Source organism: Stomoxys calcitrans, chromosome 1, assembly GCF_963082655.1.
Source record: "Stomoxys calcitrans chromosome 1, idStoCalc2.1, whole genome shotgun sequence".
NCBI classification, from domain to species: Eukaryota; Metazoa; Arthropoda; class Insecta; order Diptera; family Muscidae; genus Stomoxys; species Stomoxys calcitrans.
The window spans coordinates 257980972-258002219 of record NC_081552.1 but is presented as its reverse complement, the minus strand read 5'-3'; the positions used below and the strand labels follow the sequence as shown (position 1 = coordinate 258002219).

General features: G+C 40.5%; 1 protein-coding gene across 4 annotated transcripts in view; it reads left to right on the top strand.

The window, feature by feature from the left end:
* LOC106084435 (uncharacterized) overlaps positions 1–21248 on the top strand; it is a 61261-nt gene that overhangs the window by 33810 nt on the left and 6203 nt on the right. For 3 of the 4 annotated variants that reach the window (XM_013248116.2, XM_013248114.2, XM_013248117.2), the window contains 3 exons: positions 4021–5375; positions 5434–6992; positions 18853–20851. In XM_013248116.2, the coding sequence (XP_013103570.2) occupies positions 4021–5375; positions 5434–6992; positions 18853–20851 (4913 nt within the window). Of the gene's footprint in view, positions 1–4020; positions 5376–5433; positions 6993–15181; positions 18627–18852; positions 20852–21248 lie in introns of those variants that run through there. The other variant, XM_013248115.2, reaches the window with a different exon arrangement.

Here is a 21248-nt window from a genome sequence, read left to right as displayed (position 1 = left end):
ACGAGTTAAAGCCAAAAAACATGACATATATGTTCTAAAATAAATTTTAATAGACATTTTTAATACAAAATTATGTTGACTGTTCACGTAATGATATAGACAATGCGAAGTTAATTTAATGTTTTTTCTTACATCCTTTACCATGGTGGATTGAGATAAACTAACTTTGTATTTCCGCTTGCAACTCATTGAAATATTAAACTGAGATCCTAAACACGCCTAGACATTTTAAGCCGTTATATCCATGTACTTCAAGAAGTCAAATTAGGAAATAAGTTGATATGGGAACTACATAAGGTTATAGACCAATTTAGAACATTCTTGGCAAGTATATTAGATGTTAGTACACAAGTCATGGTGTCAAACATTAATTTATTTGCATCGGTTGAGAATTGCGTCCTCTAGCGGACACAAGAGTCAACTCCAAAGATCGGCAAACATTGTCTGTTGATTTTATATTCAATTTGTTTACCTTTGAAGGAAACACTTTCGAAATCTTTAAACATATGGCCATTCCCATATTTTAGATTTTTGTTTGTTTTGGGCGTTAATTTTTTGTTAAAGAGTTATTCTCTAAGATTTTAGTAGTTATTTTATTTGCTGTTATTAAAAAATAACTTAAACAATTTTTAAATTGCAGAAAGTTTGCTAAAATTGTTTTCTAAAAACCTTTAACACTACAAGATAAGAAATTTTTGAAGTATTTTTGATATATAAACATTTTGCTTTTTGCAAACAGCAGAAAATGTTTGCTGTTATAGCAAAATATGAATGCCATCCTATTTTCAGAAGACTTTTTGTTGTTAAAGCAAACTTTTCAAATGTTTTTCGTAAAAAATTTCTTTCATCTGATGTTGTTTACCTCCCAACTAATTCTAACTCTGAAATTATTCCAAAAATCATAATTTTTCATTTTCTGCTGATCACAAAATGTTAGAGGGTTAAATACAAAACTTTCGTCTCTTTACTCTAATAGTCTTAATTTCGATTGTCTTATTATCGCTTTTACTGAAACTTGGTTTCAGAATAAGGTATACGATTCTGAAATATCACGTTCCAAATATCAAATATGCAGGCGTCATCGGAACGATAAAATTAAAAAATCTGGCGGTGGTGTGCTAATAGCGATGTCCACTGAATTTCCTTTTGAAGAAATGATAGTGGAATCTTCCTTGGATATTGAATTTGCAGCCGTAAAGATATTTTTGAAACATGTTTCAATATTTATTTCATGTTCTTACGTCCCATGTGAGGATATTTATTTTAATCACGTATCTGCAATCCAATCCGCAGAGCGGAAAGGCACTCTCAGCAGTAGATAATGGTCCAATCCGCTAATTCAGGCCTCTCCACAACTCCAGGAGGTGTTCACGTGCTATCTAGCATATTCTGCTACCAATTAAAAGAACAGTGGCCAATAAGGTATATTTTTCTTAACAGAAGATTGTGGTTGACTTTATCAAATGCTTTACTACAATAAAATCGGTATATATAGTATCCGTTTGGTAGCGTTCCCTAAGGCCATCGTTGACCAAACATGTAAATTCTAAAATATTTGTTATCGCCGATTTTGATTTCCGGAACCCATGTTGGTAGGGCAAAGTTGGTATACCGTCTACAACTCTTCGCCATCGCATACGCTGGAGAAGTTCGCTTCTCCTTGCATCCAGCATGACGTCAAGAACAGTCAGGGCTCGTTCTGAAGTCTTGCTTCGTTAGCCCCAGGTAAGCGACTTTCTGCGAAATGCTCGGACACAATGTCATCGCCACTCTGCAATGTCATTTCAACCAAGAGACACATTGATTGCCCTTGGTGCATTTAATCTTCCTCAAATTAACTGCACTCATTCGTCCGAGTCAAATGATTTAACATCCGTGATACCAAATGGCATTTCTAATGAATGCATCGGCATATTGTTAAATTTTGGTCTTTTTCAAATTAATTACATAAACAATACGTTTTCTAAATTACTCGATCTTCTTTTCGTTAATCAACCATCTGAGTTATGTTTAAGTTCTAATGATCCGGTTGTAAGTCCTGAAGCTGGACATCATCCGACACTCAAATTACTTATATCCTATCCCACTCTTAAAGTTAAAAGAGATGTAGCAATTGAAAAAGTGTACTGTTTTGCTAAAACTGTTTACATCAAACTGAACTCACTACTCTCATCTGTTCATTGGAATGAAATTTTCACATCTAAAGATATCGATGCAATGATTTCAACTTTTTATACTGTGCTACTTGACTTTATTTCTCAATCTGTCCCTATAACTAGTTTTTGCAATGCTTCTGGTCCTCCATGGAATATAACCAATCATTCTAGGCTGAAGAACAAGAAGAATAAATTGTATAAATGGTTTAAACGCTCAGGGTCAATGTCTGACTTTTCGATGTATTCTTTAGCAAGATGCGAATGTAATAAAGAAAACAGATTGGCATATGGTAGTTATTTGAATAAAATAAGAAATCAATTGAGATCAAATCCAAAATCTTTTTACAAATTTGTAAATTCAAAGCGTCGTTGTAATAGTTTACCGAACTTTCTTTGATATAAAGCTAAAGTAGCTGATAACGATTCAAGTATTGCCGACATCTCTGCTGATTTTTTTATCACTACTTACTCAGATAATTATTATGATTTATGTGGAACATATCCATCAACAATCAACAAATGTAGTACTTGAAAATTTAAGGTCACTGAAGATAACTTTTAATCCTGGTCCAGATGGAATTCCATTGAACATTTTAAAGTATTGCGCTCTCGAACTTTCGTATCCCCTTTGTACACTTATCAACAGTTCATTAAAGCATGGATATCTGCAGGAATTGTGGAACAATCTTATATAAGACCGTTATTTTAAGCCGGAAATCTCAATGAGGTTTCTAATTCTAATACAATTTTGAATGCTATTCCGAAGCTATTAGAGAAAATTCTGACTGACACTATTTCACATTAAGTCTCTTCTATATTGTCTCCCTACCAACATGGGTTCCGAAAATCGAAATCGACGACAACAAATATTTTAGAATTTATATGTTTGGTCAACGATGGCCTTAGGGAACGTTACCAAACGGATACTATATATACCGATTTTAGTTAAGAAGGTCCTTCTTAACTAAAGTGGATCAGATCATATCTGACTGGACGTACTCAAAGAGTTAAATTTGGTACTGCAGTTTCCAAATCAATTGTTGTCTCTTCAGATATTCCACGGGGTAGTCATCTTGGCCCTGTGCTGTTTGTTCATAAACGATGTCCTTTTACTTTAAAGCACTCGAATATTTTAATGTATGCAGATGATATAAAGATCTTCCGATCAACGAGAGACTCTGATGAACAATGTTATCTTCATCTCAGTGTATTCTACATACAATATCAATGGTTGTAAACAAAGAACGTGGTGCTCTTGGCTTCATGAAACGCTAGAGTAAAGAACTTAATAATATCTCTGTGACGAAAAACTTATATACGTCGCTAGTCAGAAGTGATCTCGAGCACGGTTCAGTGGTATGGGATCCGTACTACAATATTCATTCTGATTTGATAGAAACGGTTCAAAAACAATTTCTATTATTTTGTCTCCGTCGAAATGGGTGGGACAGAAGTTCATTACCTTCGTATGAGTACCGATTAAATCTCATAAAGCTTCCTACATTAAAAAGTCGTAGAACCATGCTAAACATTTTTGACTAAATTAATTTATGGTCAAATAGATTCTTTCTTTCTTTTAAGTCGAATTTTCTTATATAGACTTAAATAAAAAAAATACATAAAAAAGAGTGTGAATGCTATATATGGACATGGATCGATTTAGCTTCCATTTTCTAATGATGAACAATGTATTTACTTCATAGGATCTAAGACCATTATTTCCAGATTTTACATGCATAATAACAAACTTAGTATAACCCTTATAATATAATATTTTCCAAATTTTAATTACAACTCAGATATCCTTTAACTATGAAATTTAATTAAATGTTATTTTTCCCCTACTCCCTTTTATGATTTGCAGTGTCATTACCTGGATCCAATGAAATTTCTATCGATCAACCCGCAATTCTTCAAGTACTTAGTCCAATAAATGCCACAGAAGAAAAGAAACTCACCAAGTCTTCATTGGGAAAGGACGAAGACAATGCCAATGAATGCCCGGTAAAAGTGTCACAAACAGCCACACAGAATTTCACAACGCACAACGACAGTCACAGTGAAAGCGAGAGTGAAAGTGAAAGTCTCAGTGACAGTGACGATGATAAATCTAGCGTTAAGCAACTAGTCAGTAGTAGTCCTAGAACAACAACAATATTAACCACAGAAACAGATCATTTAGTTAAGACAGCAACAACCAATCAACCCTCCCTTACTAATTCCGCCACATCAAATACCAAAGACTGTAAGAGCCAAACACTTGTCAACGACCAAGAGGATCAGACAGACGAAGAAGAGTTAGAAGAAGACGAAAAGGAGGCAAAGGTCGAGAAAGAAGTCATCACATCATCCCCCAACAACGACGACGACGATAAAATCCTTGAAATCGAATCTCATTTAATAGAAACGCTTAACGAAGTAACCCCCCACAAAGAAAGTGTGGGCATCAACGAATTAACACCTGCCGCAGAGGAACTACAAGTGGGCTGCTCCAAAATAGAAACCAAGGATAATGTGCGCTCTGTCATAGAAGTTGAGCCAGCAGAACTTGTAACCAAACAACCCATCGAGCAGATCCTTGAAACCAACGAACCTTTGCAAGCCGCCCAGACTGAGCCCACCATAAGTAAAGAGGAGATAGAAAAAGCAGCTGAACAATTGCTGCAGGATATAGAAGAAAAAATTGTCGAGGCATTTGAGACGAACAGCTTTAAAGGTGCAGCATTACTAAACACTCCCCCAGACGAGAAGGAGGAGGCTACAATTGAAAAGACTGATCTTACAGCGACAACAGAAAACACGGAGCCATCATCTCAAGATTCTGCCAAAAAGGCCGAGGAGTCATGCGACCAAGTGGACGCATCACCAAGTCAACAACACGAATCCCAACTTTCGCAAGTTGTTGATCAGCAAATTTCCGAAGTCAACAGCATTTTAGATTCACAAATCAAGGAGATCTCCAACTCCAATGCGAATCTGAAACTAGTCACAGTGCCAACACCTCAAACCGAGTCAGAAGAAGCTGAACGAAAACTTTTTATCGATTCGTTGCCTCCGCTGCAGGGTGCTGAGTCCAGCGACGCTGAAAAACTAGCCTTAGACTGCAAACGGGAGTATTATCAATCTCTTAAGAAATATTTGGTTCAGACCAATACTGATAAACCTCCGGTGCCATTGCAAACCTATCGCTGGGAAGATCTTAGAAGAGCCAAAGAAAGGGTAAGTGTTTCAAAATGCAGAACCAACAATGCTACAGATAATCCTATTACCTTTACAGGGTGGCTATCCATGGACGCACTTGTATAAACGTCCTCTGGGGCCCAATGATGAGCCTGAGATTGTGTTGATGCTTAGAAAGTCCCAGGAGATCCGATTTTTATCCGAGTCTCCTAAGTCAAACAAAAAAGTCCGCATTGACGATCAAGTTTTGGTGCAGGAAACCTATCCCTATTTGCAAGAGCTTTCCGAAGAAGAAGACGACGAGGAGGGTCACCACTCCGAGCATCATTTACCCCGTGACACAGACCACGAAAATAACAGTTTGCACAGCGAAAGCTTCTCCTGTGTTTCAGACTCCGTGCTGGCCACAGCCAAATCCAAAGCAGCCAATCGTTTTAACAAAGTTCGCCGACTCTTTAGGCGCCGCCGTTACGGCACACGATCCAACGAAGACGCTCAATCACTGCCCGATACGTTTAACAACGCCTCAAGTCTACAGCATAGTCTGGAACAAGTGCCACAAACCGAACCCCCACAAGTTCACCCAATTTACGAACACCCCAAGAGTCCACGTTGTTTCCCCATGATGAAGAAGCTCAAGAGCATGGCCGATCGCCAGAAGAAGCGTTTGAACATCAAACGCCTGCATTTGGGCAAGGAAGACAAAGTGGCACCCATACCCGATGACCAGCCAAAGATCATGAAATTGAAAATTTCTCCCAAAGCCAAAAGAAGTGATATACCGCATTTTATTGAGAAGCAGGACTCTGATGATATACTGGACATTGAAGAGTTGGACGAGTCTCCTAGTCGCAAACGGCTAGGACGGCAGGATGCCAGTGCCGAGGAGCCCCAGAGTAGTATTGTGCAACCAGAGGAAATTATAGAGATCAGTAAGGTGCAAGTAGAGGGTACAGAAAATTCCAGCAGCAAAGTGGAAGAAGTTGATAACCAAAAAGAAGAAGTTGACGCCCAAAAGGCGGACGAGGAAGAGGATCCCAACAAACCCCCCAAGAAAGCTCCTCGCTTGCGCAGAGAACATGTCTATGAGGAAATAGATCAGCCCGACGATGCCACCTTGGCAGCGGCCGAAGAACTCAAATTTATTTTAGATGCCACCTCGGTCGATGCTTTGAAACAATCTTTGGCCACTCAGGATAGCAGTGCTGTTAAAGAGGTGGCCACTTCAAAACTTGCCATACCCTTGGATCGCATGGGCAGTAGTGAAGAAGAAACTTTGGCCATAACAGACCGCACAACACCAGAACGTAAATCAAACACTTTATTGGCGCCGATTTCCTCCATCGACTCAGCCTCTTCGGATGAGGATCGCACTAAAATCCAATTGCAACCTGTAACTGAAGAGGAACAAGATGAAGAAGAAGCAGAGCAAACAATCAAACCATCTTCGACGCATCTGAAGGTCGTGGATGGAAAAGACGACACTCAACAGCAATTACTTTCGGTGAAGAAAGAAGCCTCACCAGCACCCTCTGACAAAAAGGTAACATTCTCTCATGTGGAAGATGAAGCTGATCCCCATCGCGAGGACATCGAGTTGCCACCCGAACAATTGGAAGCCGCCAAAGAGGCCAACAAATGGAAGGCAGCCAACAAGTGAGTAGTAGAATAAGGAAAACCGCCCAACACATGTACATACAATGTATGTTCGAGTATACATACATAGATGCGAGCAGCTAAAATGCAAAAGGATCTAAACATTTAATTCAAAGATTTTTAAATTAACTCACTCAATGTTTAATTACATCAAGAAAAACAAGTTTGCTGATTTCAGCAAACATTGTCTGATGATTTAAAATTAAAAATGTTTAACCTAAGAAGGAGACAGTTTCAAAATTTTGAGCAACCAAACAATAGTTAAGGTATTTCCTGTATATCAATGTAATATTTTTGGCATTATATGAGACATTAATGAATTTATTGCATAAACATGATTTCATAGACATTTTGTCTACTGTTAGTTGAAATAATTAAATTGTAGAAAATTTATAACAATTGTTTCCAGGAAACCTTTCAAAATTACAAGATAAGGTGTCATATACAAGCTTTTGAAGTGTTTTTGACATTTTGAAAAAAAACATTTAACATTTACCATCTGAAAACAGCAGAAAATTTCTACTGTTTTATTTTTATTTTTTCACAATTGAAACACACATTTTTCGCGATTACTTTTTTGAAACACTACAAAAGTCTCGATGATAACATAATACTTCAATTAAAATTGTTTCATAAGTTATGTCCTACAGTAATCATGGAAAAGCAGGGTATTCTGTTCAGTTTTTCCAAACTCCATAAAAGGTGTGAGAAAAGACGTACTCTACTTAAAGTGAAGCAAAAAGCAAAAGAAATTATGTTGGCAACCCTAACTGCCAGCATCACTTTCGATTGTTTGATCAAAGACATGCAATATGGAAAGATAGTGTATATGATTTGCACTTTTTAGACGCCAGATGCCGTTAGTGAAATGGGCCTCATCTTTCGGTTATATTTTAATTACATATAGTGATCAACAGGTGTCGCTGGTCAAAAGGCACTCAATCTTTTTTGCGATTCTATAAAATTTTATATTGAATATGTGTAATATTGAATATGTGAACCCTTAAATAAATATATTTATCGATTTAATTAAAACGCACATGCACTGGGCTAGTATATGTGCACTTTTTATAGATTATGTAAAAGAGGTTCCATCCCAATGAATACAATGCCATCTATGCGTTCAAAAATATCCCTAATCGACATTTCCTAATGCCTTATCTTTACGTAATGTATGTCTTTGGTTTTATTGGTTTCAGTGGTTCGTTTTTTATACCCGCCACCGTAGGATAGGGCGTATATTCATTTAGTCATTCCGTTTGAAACACATCGATTTCCGACCCTACAAAGTATATATATATATCGGATCGTCGTAAAATTCTAAGACGATTTAACGATGTCCTTGTGTCTATTCATCTGTTGTAATCACTCTACAGCCTTCAAAAATTGAGATATTGAGCTGAAATTTTGGCACAGATACGTCTTTTTGATGCACGCTGGTTAAGTTCTTGAACGGGCCAAATCGGACCATATTTGGATATAGCTGCCTTATAGATCAATCTGCCGATAAAGGGTCTTATGTCCATAAATGCTTCATTTCTTACCCGATTTCGCTGAAATTTGAGACAGTGAGTAGTGTAAGGCCTTGTGACATCTGAGCCAAATATGGTTCAGATTGGACTTTATTTAGATATAACTGCCATATAGACCGATCTGCCGATAAAAGGTTTGAAGGCCATAAAATCTTTATTTATTACCCGATTTTGCTGAAATTTTAAACAGTGGGCTATTTTAAGCCTCTCGACATTTGACCTTAATATGGTTCAAATTGGACTTTATTAAGATATAGCTGACATATAAACCTATCTCCAGATAACGCGTCTGAACCCATAAAAGCTTTATTTTTTATTCGATTTCGCTGAAATTTGAAAAAGTGGATAGATTTACGCCTCCCAACATAGGACCCAAATATGGTTCAGATCAGACTATATTTAGGTATAGCTGCCATATAGGCCGATCTACCGATAAAGGGTCTGAAGCCCATAACAGCCCTAATTATTACCCAATTTCGCTGAAATTTGAAACAGTGGGTAGTTTTAGGTTTCCCGATATCCGTCCCAAATATCGTTCGGATCTGATTACATTTAGATATAGCTGTCATACAGACCGATCTCCCGATAAAGGGTCTGAAGCCCATTAATGCATTATTTATTTCCCGATTTCGCTGAAATTTGAAACAGTGGGTAGTTTTAGGTCTCCCAGTATCCGTCCCAAATAATGTTCGGATCTGATTACATTTAGATATAGCTGCCATACAGACCGATCTCCAGATAAAGGGTCTGAAGCCCATAAAAGCTTTATTTATTACCCGATTTTGTTGAAATTTTAAATACAAAATTCAACAGTGACTTATATTTATTAGACTACTCAATGTCCGTGCCGAATTTGGGTGCATAAGTTATACAATTTTCACCGGATTGTGACGAAAGGTGGTTTACATATATACCTGAGGTGGTGGGTATCCAAAGTTTGGCTTAATGCCTGTTTTACTTGTTCTTTTTGATATTTTGTTTGTTTGGCAGAAAAAATATAAAAAATGAGAGCAGGCAAAAAAAAACGTCTTTTGGCATGGAATGAAAAACTTGATTACTGTCAAATTTTGCTCGAAATCAAAATTTCAGCGACTATTCCGACAGCAGCATTGAAAACCAACTCTTAGCCAAACATTACTGCTGTCTTTGTTGTTGCAGCAAACATTTTTGCTGTTTTTATTAAAAAATTTCTCTGAGTGTAGTTAAATTAAAAACAAATATAGTTAATAAATTTTTTTGTTTCTCTTCATTCAACTTTTGCATTTTGGCTACGCTACGCTAAATTTAATATGCCACCAAATGTAAATGTTGGCTGTCGCTCTCTTTACGTCATGTGGCTATTTTTCTAATTTTAATTACACATGACACTTACAAACACTGAGTCCACAGATCTACCTCTCTCTCTCTCTCTCTCTACACACACATCTATCTGCTATAATATGTCAATCCACCACTAACCATAAATTCAAGAGGTGAATATTCTCTTTTGTGCGCAAAAAAAAAACAATTTAACAGGAAACCTCTTAACGGAAATGTTATACAGGTGTCCTCTGAACAAGAGATCTGTTCATCACTGAGTGTTTTTGCTTATTAATCTCTTTCTTAATGCTTTTTTCTAATAAAAAAAATCAAAACGCCACACCCCTGTCATCTTTCAGAAAACACACATTCCTCATCTATCTACTGAAACTGTTACTAACACTGCGTTATGAACGCAAGAAACCTAGACGTAAAAATGGTCCCAGTTGTTGGTGCTTCCAATTTGGATTGTGTTGCACTAGACCTCCCAGTTGATTCCCCACAAATTCCAATAGCATTCCCAAACTACAGTTGCTGCATGATAATCCCAAAGGTAAGCAATTCCAAAGTGTCGTCCGTTCAGAACATAAAAGCATGGGAAGTACTAGGACCAGATTTTCAATATTCTCTTAACGATTGAAGTTACGATAACTAACAAAAGACAATGGAATGTTTTTTGAATTTATTATCGTTTCTATCAATTATAGAGGATTGTTAGAAATTTGGTTCTTAGTTTTGTTATGGTAATTCGTCTCCTCTCTGTGTCACATTAAGCCATGAGATGGGATGATGTGTCTGTCTTTCATGTTATGTCTGTCTGTCCCTCCCACAACTGAAATATTCATTAATTTGATAAGAAAGTCGCAGTATTCCCACAAAAATCATTACTTGTTTCTATATGTCCACATTCGCACATTCGCCAATTCGTTAACCATCAGCGGTTGCAGCGTATTTCAAAGCAAAGCGTATTTTTCTTGGCAACCCCAAAAGTGTGACAACCATCTGCAACATTTTAGATCGAGTGCCGAATACTTTTACTAAACAGGGAAATAAATAACACAACCCCAAAAACGCTATACATTTGGACTACTAATTAATTTTGAATATCGTTAAAACTGAGATGTCTCAGCTATTTTTGGATATTCGATCTAAAAAGTACACAAAAAAAGGTTATGCAACAAATGGCATCAATCTTATAAACCCACTATTTTACGGAAGTAAAAATTTACTCAACCCTACATATTTGGCCTGAAACTGGAAAAGAATATTTTCCATTTTTAAGGCTCAATTTTTCTAAGAATTCTTTAAACTTCACCTCCAGTAGGGGTGTCCGCTTGTTCTTAATACACCAAGGATTTAAAATTATAGCTGTGGATTGAAAACTTGGTGCAGATACGTGGCAGGTTCATTTCGACGATGGGTTTAGTTTTAAGTTCAATGGGTAGCGCATCATGAAAGATGAGTTCACTCGGAGGTCAGCCTGGCCCCGTAAGATACCCTAGCGAGAATAATAAGTGCGGTTAAAAAGGTAAACAACAAGTGTGATATATATGAAATATACGAAAAAATTACAAGAAGAGACAGTCGGGGAAAAGTGCCTATGCGGAACGTTTACACGTATGTGCATCTCTCGCGAATCGACCCTTGCTCATCTCAGTGTCTACCCGGTGAGTGCCAACCATTCGTGCCGCTCGTTTGTAGGATTTTATCTCGTCTCCCATCGAAACCATTTCTTCATTTTTTACGTTCCAGAGAAAATTTCCCAGAGACACATCTGGAAGATCGCCGAAATGAGAGAAAAAGGCCCCCCTGGAGATAGAAAGCCCTTAAGACTCCGACATGAGCAGAGCAAGTGTTCAATCGTTTCCTCGTCATCACAATAGCTTTTGCAGTCATCATTATGCATAATTTCCATATAAGCAGCAATATATTGAATATCGCATATGCAAATGCAAATTTTACCCATGAACATTCCACTAAGGAACTGGGACAAACTTTTCACATAGCCATTATGGTTTGCTAATATAATTTTTATACCCTCCACCATAAGATGAGGGTATACTAATTTCGTCATTCTGTTTGTAACTCCTCGAAATATTTGTCTAAGACCCCATAGAGTATATATAAATTCTTGATCGTCATGACATTTTAAGTCGATCTAGCCATGTCCCTTCATCCGTCTGTCAATCGAAAGCACGCTAACGTTCGAGGGAGTAGAGCTAGCAGCTTGAAATTTTGCACAAATACTTCTAATTAGTGTAGGTCGGTTGGAATTGTAAATGGGCCATATCGGTCCATGTTTTTATATAGCTGCCATATAAACCGATCTTGGATCTTGACTTCTTGAGCCTTTAGAGGGCGCAATTCTCGTCCGATTTGACTGACATTTTGCACGTGGTATTTTGATATCACTTCCCACATCTACGTTAAGTATGGTTCAAATCGGTCCATGTTTTGATATAGCTGCCATATAAACCGATCTTGAGTCTTGACTTCTTGAGCCTCTAGAGGGCGCAATTCTCGTCCGATTTGACTGACATTTTGCACGTGGTATTTTGATATCACTTCCCAGAACTACGTTAAGTATGGTTCAAATCGGTCCATGTTTTGATATAGCTGCCATATAAACCGATCTTGAGTCTTGACTTCTTGAGCCTCTAGAGGGCGCAATTCTCGTCCGATTTGACTGACATTTTGCACGTGGTATTTTGATATCACTTCCCACAACTACGTCAAGTATGATTTAATTTGGTTCATAATCTGATATAGCTGTCATATAACCCGATCTGGGGTCTTGACTTCTTGAGCCTCTAGAGGGCGCAATTCTTATCCGATTTGGCTGAAATTTGGCATGACGTGTTTTGTTATGACTTCCAACCACTGTACTAAATATGGTTAAAATCGGTCCATAACCTGATATAGCTGTCATATAAACTGATCTGGGATCTTGACTTCTTGAGCCTATAGAGGGCGTAATTATTATCCGATTTGGCCATATAACCGATCTTGAGTCTTGACTTCTTGAGCCTCTAGAGGGCGCAATTCTCGTCCGATTTGACTGACATTTTCCACGTGATATTTTGATATCACTTCCCACAACTACGTCAAGTATGATTTAATTTGGTTCATAATCTGATATAGCTGTCATATAACCCGATCTGGGGTCTTGACTTCTTGAGCCTCTAGAGGGCGCAATTCTTATCCGATTTGGCTGAAATTTGGCATGACGTGTTTTGTTATGACTTCCAACCACTGTACTAAGTATGGTTAAAATCGGTCCATAACCTAATATAGCTGTCATATAAACCGATCTGGGATCTTGAATTCTTGAGCCTCTAGAGGGCGCAATTCTCATCCCATTTGACTGAAATTTTGTACAACGGCTTCTCCCATAACTTCCAACGTATGTGTCAAATGTGGTCCGAATCGGTCTATAGCCTGATACAGCTTCCATATAAACCGATCTCCATATTTCACTTCTTGAGCCTATAGAGGGCGCAATTCTTATCCGATATGGCTGAAATTTGGCATGTCGTGTTTTGTTATGACTTCCAACCACTGTACTAAGTATGGTTTAAATCGGTCCATAACCGAATATAGCTGTCATATAGACCAATCTGGGATCTTGAATTCATGAGCCTCTAGAGGGCGCAATTCTCATCCGATTTGACTGAACTTTTGTACAACGGCTTCTCCCATAACCCCCAACGTACGTGACAAATATGGTCCGAATCGGTCTATAGCCTGATTCAGCTTTTTTTACTTCTTGGGCCTCTAGAGGGCGCGATTTCTATCCGATTTGCCTGAAATTTGGCATGACGTGTTTTGTTATGACTTCCAATCACTGTACTCAGTATGGTTCAAATCGGTCCATAACCTGATATAGCTGTCATATAAACCGATCTGGGATCTTGACTTCTTGAGCCTCTAGAGGGCGCAATTATTATCCGATTTGGCTGAAATTTTGTACAACGGTTTCGTCCATGACCTCCAACGTATGTGTCAAATGCGGTCCGAATCGGTCTATAGCCTGATACAGCTTCCATATAAACCGATCTCCCTATTTTACTTCTTGGGCCTCTAGAGGGCGCGATTTCTATCCGATTTGCCTGAAATTTGGCATGACGTGTTTTGTTATGACTTCCAATCACTGTACTCAGTATGGTTCAAATCGGTCCATAACCTGATATAGCTGTCATATAAACCGATCTGGGATCTTGACTTCTTGAGCCTCTAGAGGGCGCAATTATTATCCAATTTGACTGAAATTTTGAACAACGGTTTCGTCCATGACATTCATATATGATTTGAATCAATGATTTGGATAACAGAGATACCGGGAAAAGAATTCGACAAATTTAGTATTTTCTTTCTTACTTTCCAAACCCCCGCAAATCAGGCGAACTTGAATGCAATACCAAAAGGTATCGTTTGGACAAGTACCAACCCACTTTTTTTGATACAATACAAATTACATGAATTTTTTTTCATCATTTGAGTTTGTGAGACCCTGTCCAATTGTACGATTATAGATAAATCTTGATGTAAAACGACCACTTGGCAGCAGTGCAGCAGTAAAATATTTTTGCAACAACAACAAAAAAACGTGAAAGAAACAGAAACAGAAAAATGAACGAGTAAATTATTTGTATTCGAATAATGTGTGCAACAAGAAACAGTTTTAAACAAAATGTTCTCAAAAAACTCACGTTCATAAGATGATGGAGGGGGAATAGTAAGGCATTATGAGAGCATTCACAACGTATGTATGAATGGATCGATCCACTAGCATTGGAAGAGAATGAACCCAAAAAGACGGACGACACATTATGAAGACGAAAACTATGAGACACCAGAAGAACACCAGACAAGCAGCCCAAACTTTGACAAAACAAAAAAGAATGTGACGGCGCATAGAATACCCCTCGCCCAGAAACTGAAAAAAAAAAATAAAATAAACGGAAAACATTACGAATACGAATTATTTGCTAAAATTTTTCAAATCGGCCGCTGAAAAAAGCTTTCTTTCAGTCCTGGCCGAAATTTGCAGCTATTAAGATGGGGATAATAGAACGGTCGGAAACAAATATTAATCACTATAGACTTAATTAATACATATAAGCAAAGGAAATATATATACATACATATGTATATATGCAATTTAGAACGAATAAACGATTACATGTGCGTGTGTGTGTGTGTGAATTTAATAATTTGAATGTTTTCTCCATCAACATTTTGGATCGGATCTATAAACAAAATTTGTATTTAAAGTGCAAGAAAAAATTTTCAGTTATTAAAAAAAATTAGTGACGAAAAAAATTATTAAAAAAAAAATAAAATTAAAAAAGGAAAACAAAAATAAAAATAAATTATATGTTCACCCTCGAAGCATTCGGAGGAGATATTAAAAATAGCCTCAATACAAGAGAAGAAAAATTGAACGACAAACGAAGACGACGACGACGACGACTACAACGAAGAAACAACGAACAAGCTACAGTTGCAAAAATCCCACCGGCCAAATAGATCGACAGACGGCGACGTCAAGTGGTGTTTTTTCTCTGCCGCGGTGCGTGTGTTTTCATTTTGACGCGATTTTACGCAATGTGTGATAATTTAGAGACGGCCATTGGGGCACAACAGAAGAAGCAGCAGTTTGGTTAAAAGCTTTCTAACTAACGGTGCTCTATAGAGGGCTCTCCTTCAATACGATTTTGCTCGCTTACATTCTCTCTGTTACAAACAAATTTTTGCTTAGCTTTTAAGCTTTCTCTCTCTCTGTCTCGCTTTCACCCCATCATTGAAAAATGTCCACGCGCCGTTCTGCCTCGGTGGGTGCTGTGCCCCTTGAAAAGAAACACTTTGTGTCGCGCAATGAAAGCACCGGTGGTGTGACACTTGATGTTCGATGTGCCTGCCAATTCTTCCAAAGTGACTCTCTGCTGCCTGAACGTATTAATCCAGTCGATTCTAGGCCAGGCTCAAAACTTGAGTTCCACCATGATCCCCAGTGTGCTGGTGACTTTTCTTACGATGAAATGGCAAGGGATGCGCCAGCAATGGCACCCTTTGCGGCCGCTCCAGTTCCCAGACATATGCCAATGGCCATGCCCAGTGTTTCAGGTGATCGCAGACTTCTGGCCGGTGAACGAGTAACGCTACCCGATCCTGAGCGCCTATCAATGCGCAGTGTGGGTAAACATCGTTCCTGGGATCAAGCCTCCGCCTCTGTGGATATTTCCTTTGTGGAAAAATACCCCGAACTGGAGGAGACGGCCAAGACGAGAGGTCTTGTGGTACGCAGTATATCCGATGATGATCCCCATCAAATGCCAGGCGTCGGCATGCATCATTCTAGACAACGTTACACCTCGGTCGATCGTATGTCTAATGCCAGTGGACTTCGGGATCCAGAAACTATGTCAATGCATAGCGTGAGATCCCTACGACGTATTTCTCGCTCCCCCTCCAAGGGTGACTTGTTTGTGGCCGACATTAACATTGAGCAACCGCCTAGAATGGGACATCGTGAGCTGCGTTCAGCAAGTGCCAGTCGTCGTTCATCCCATATGGATTTGGCAGCAACGCATATGCCACCTCATATCAACATCATCACCCCTACGCCTTTGCCACAAGCATCACCACAGGCACCCAATTTCCAGAGGACTGTTACACCGCGTAGATCATTTTCACAACCTCCGGCACCTCATGATCAACAGGGCGAGATTGACTACCGCTATGCCAAGCCCCCCATGACGGCGGACTACATGAGACCAGAAGAGATAAACAAGGAGAACAATGCCGCAAGCCAGAATCTTCCCGGCCAGGTATTGCCACAGAATCGACCCATTGATATGTCCAAGTACAGAACCTCCGATGAGAAATCCACACTCGTGGACCAGTCGAAGGTGGGCTATGTGCAACCGCCACCTCCGGTGAGTATGGCCCCTTTGCAGCCTATGTCGACAAAACCTTACGAGGAAACGGTCATTGATATTACCACCCATGTCAATCTGGTGGACATAGACCAACTGTTTCGAGAAGAAGAGGAAAAGGCTAGGCAAAGAGCCAAATCACCCACCCGCCCAACCAAGGAATCCAATGCAGTCATGCAAAGTCAAATGGATCGCCTTTCACCTGCCCGGCAAAGGCAACAATTATCACCTACCCGGCAATTGGACACTATGCAAGGCCAACTGTTTCGAGAAGAAGAGGAGGAGAAGGCTAGGCAAAGAGCCAAATCACCCACTCGCCCAACCATGGATTCCAATGCAGTGATGCAAAGCCAAATGGATCGCCTTTCACCCGCCCGGCAAAGGCAACAATTATCACCTACCCGGCAATTGGACACTATGCAAGGCCAACTGTTTCGAGAAGAAGAGGAGGAGAAGACTAGGCAAAGAGCCAAATCACCCACTCGCCCAACCAAGGATTCCAATGCAGTGATGCAAAGCCAATTGGATCGCCTTTCACCCGCCCGGCAAAGGCAACAATTATCACCTACCCGGCAATTGGATACTTTGCAAGTGCCACAGGGCACATCCCATCAGTTAAAACGAGGCCACTCTCCCGAAAGACAGCCCTCGCCCACCACAACCAAAAAAATGCTATCTGAACCGGAAGCGCATACGACGGAAGAAAATGCTGGTAAAACTACATATTCATCACGCTTCAAGTCCTTGTTTACCTCAAAGCACAAAGAAGAGGACAACAACTTGGCGGAGCCAGTCCATATGCTGAGGGAGAAGTCACCCTCTCCGGCTCCATCAATTCTGAGAATGCCTTCATTCCGATCCAAAGGCAAAAATGGAGCACAAAAAGAAAAATCACCCTCCCCAGCTCCTTCCGCCTTTAAGATGCCTTCCATATTCTCCAAGGATCGAAATGGAAAGCAGCATGAGAAATCTCCATCACCAGGCCCACAGAAAAGCAGACTAATGTCGGTATTCTCAAGCAAAGACATGCCCGTCGCCTCAACTATAACCGCAGGGGGATCTAGTGCTGTAATGACCGTCAACAAACCAAAAGCCGAAATGATGTCCATACAAGTGCATGAAACGTTCTCCCTGAAGGTCGATGAAATGGATCAGTACATGGCTAAGCCGGCAAAAGCAGCAGCTCCCCCACCACCACAAGCACCCTTCGGTTCTATGCCCATACTCAGCAAATCACCTTCGATAGCCAAGTCAATGAGCAGTCGTGAAGATTATGCCGATTCAGAACATGTCTCCATGAGCATAGGCGAGGCCTTTGCCCCCGTTATCATAGGTCGATCAGGCAGTACCCAGTTGTCTGTGGATCAGATACATTCACCACCTCAAATGGCTAGCCAAGATCGTGGTCTGCAAATGAGAAGCTGGAGTAAGGAACCCGTGTCTCACACCCAACACTCCTCCTCGGAAATGCACAGTCAAAGCTGGAGCCGGGAACCATCCATTCATCATCATCCTGAATTGCAGGGCAAGCCTCTGTTTTCCGCTCCCATAATGATGGATAGCAGTGGTAGTTTGCATCAGAGCGTCTCGCCCGATAGAAGGCGCCAAATGCATGGCCTGCGTTCACCATCGGAACAGAGGCCTATGCAACTGCAAACCAAACAGAATTTCCTTGAAGGACGCACACAATCCCAAGATCGTCAGGGATTGGGCGGTTCTCAGGATAATTTGTCAAGCTCGCGTATGAGTAAAACCGTTAGCTTTCATTTCGATGAGCGCAAATCGCGACTAAGTGAGTTCCAAAATAGGTCAGCCCAACAGGAACCTACCAAAAGAGATTTCTTAGAAAGAACCTATTTCTCGCGGTAAGAGAATGTACCAAAAAATCCCTTTCCACACTCCCCCCCAAAAAGGAACAAACAAACAGTTAACCTTATTAACAAACACTCATACATGCATAGTCCACACTCAATTCATTTTCATTAAAACTTGCATCTCACTCTCTCTCTCTCTCGCTCACATGGATATTTGTTGTCACCCAAATTTGTCCAATGTTTGTTTTTTTACATTAATTGCCCTGCTTGCTTACAGCGATCATGAATACGAACCTATTGGAGTTCCTTCTACAGAAGATCCAGCCAAATCTTCTGCTATCAAGGATCAACATCCAGCAAATGAATCTCAAACTCACGCACCAACCTCGGAGGACCTGTCGAAAACTGCGGAGGACTTCCAGAGGCAAATTGAAGACCAATTCTTCAAACCACTATCGACCAGTGCAGCTACACCTCACATGGAAATTGCTGTGGACACAGAAGCGGCAGCCGCAGCCGCAGCCGAAGAAGCGGTGGATGAGGCCGAACCCACAAAGAGTGGCATGAAAAGCTTTATGGCTTCTGCTCAAGATCGAACGCGTAAAATGCAAATGGGTCTTAAAACACAGGCCGGCAAATTAAGGACTAAATTCAAGGCCACACCCAAGAAATCACCTTCCAGCAGTCCCAAGGCCAAGGAGCGCAGAAAGTTCAAGGCTCCCGAATTCTCGAAAATCAAAATGCCCGAAATCAAGCGACCTGACATGTCCAAATTCAAGGATTTCAAAAGACCCGACATGTCTAAGCTGAAGGATTTCAAAAGACCCGAGTTCACCAAGTTCTCCAAGCCTGATATAAGCAAATTTAAAATGCCCGAAATGTCCGGCATCAAATTGGGCAGAAGTAAGTCCTTCAAGGAGTCCGAGCCCACCGATGAAGATATGTCTGTGGAGACCCCCGAAAAGAAGGGTGCCGCCGATGGTACTTCACCCCAGAAGAAACTTTTCGATTTCGGCAATTTGAACTTTGGCACCTACCCCAGGGTCTTGCGCAAGAAAAAGAAGCCCTTGGACATAGAGTCTTCCTTCGATACTGGCACCGCAACAGAGGCAACTAGTGTAATACCAAGTACCACCACCCAACCCTCAGTGGAGTCATCCAGCTCTCCTCAGGGAGACCGCGGCCCAGGTCCAGTTCGGTCCCGTTGGGCCGATAAATTTTCCGATGTCAGTTACAATGACAGCGAAGGTTCACGCTATCGCCGCTATGGCAGTGAACAGGAGAGTTTTGATCGTGAATCTTCTTTGGAAAGACGTATGCGCGAGGACCTCGAAGACACTGTCAGTGAGGAACACAGCATGGAAATTCTGGGTGGTGTAGCGGACAACAGGGAGTTTGCCGAATTCGATGAGGAAAATCGTGCCATTCATGAAATCTCCAATCTACGCTCTGGAGAATTCAAACGTAGACCCATGACCCATCAAGACTCCGACCTAAGATCCGAAGATGATGCTGTGGGCTGGACCGAAAGGGAAATCCAAAAAAATATTCTGCTACGCAAGGGTGAGCTTGAGGCGGAAGCCAGCTATCAGCGCTACCTTCCCGATGATGGTGGTCGCCATGACACCCATTCGAACGCAAGCTCGGGCAAAAAGTTGGTAATGGAGGAAATTGGCGAAGATGAGTTCTTTCTGCGCAAACGTGGCATATCCCAGGATAACATTGAAATTAATCAATACCTGCGCAGTGCCTTCCGTGGTGGTGACTACGATAAGCCAATCAACACTTTGCAGCATGTGGGTCAGACCAGCGACTATGGCGACTATGATGTGCCACCACCAAAACCCAGACGTCTGCATAAACACTTTCAGCCCACCAGTGATTCGCAAGAATTTGGTTCTTATGCTGATGAATATTCCCAGCATGAGAGCGAGCTGTTCGGCGTCCCAAGAAGGCCTATGCGCAAAGGCCGCAGTCGCAGCAAATACTCGATGGACAGTCAATCAGAGGTTCGTTACATGGACGGCGAATACTCCCATGAACCGTCGCACGATGCTGCCAGTGGAGTGTGGAATGATTTGAATATGCCCGAGAAGGAGAATATACCGGTACGACACGAGCATCGGCTAGACGCCGACGAGGGCGATGATATTTCACGGCCCCAACCACCGAGACGTCATAAGAGACGTCACGACACTTCTATGGATAAAGATTCCTATATAAATGGTTTTGGAGGACGCTCGGTGTCGAATAGCTATTTGCAGCCAACCGAAGATGTAAGTATTTAATGTTATACCCTCCACCATAGGATGGGGGTATACTAATTTCATCATTCTGTTTGTAACACCTCGAAATATGCGTCTGAGACCACCATAAAGTATATATATTCTTGATCGTCATTTTAAGTCGATCTAGCCATTTCCGTCCGTCTGTCCGCCTGTCTGTCGAAAGCACGTTAACTTTCGAAGGAGTAAAGCTAGCCGCTTGAAATTTTGCACAAATACTTTTTATTAGTGAAGGTCGGTTGGGATTGTAAATGGGCCAAATCGATCCATGTTTTGATATAGCTGCCATATAAACCGATCTTGGGTCTTGACTTCTTGAGCCTCTAGAGGACACAATTATCGTCCGATTTCAAATCGGTCCATGTTTTGATATAGCTGCCATATAAAC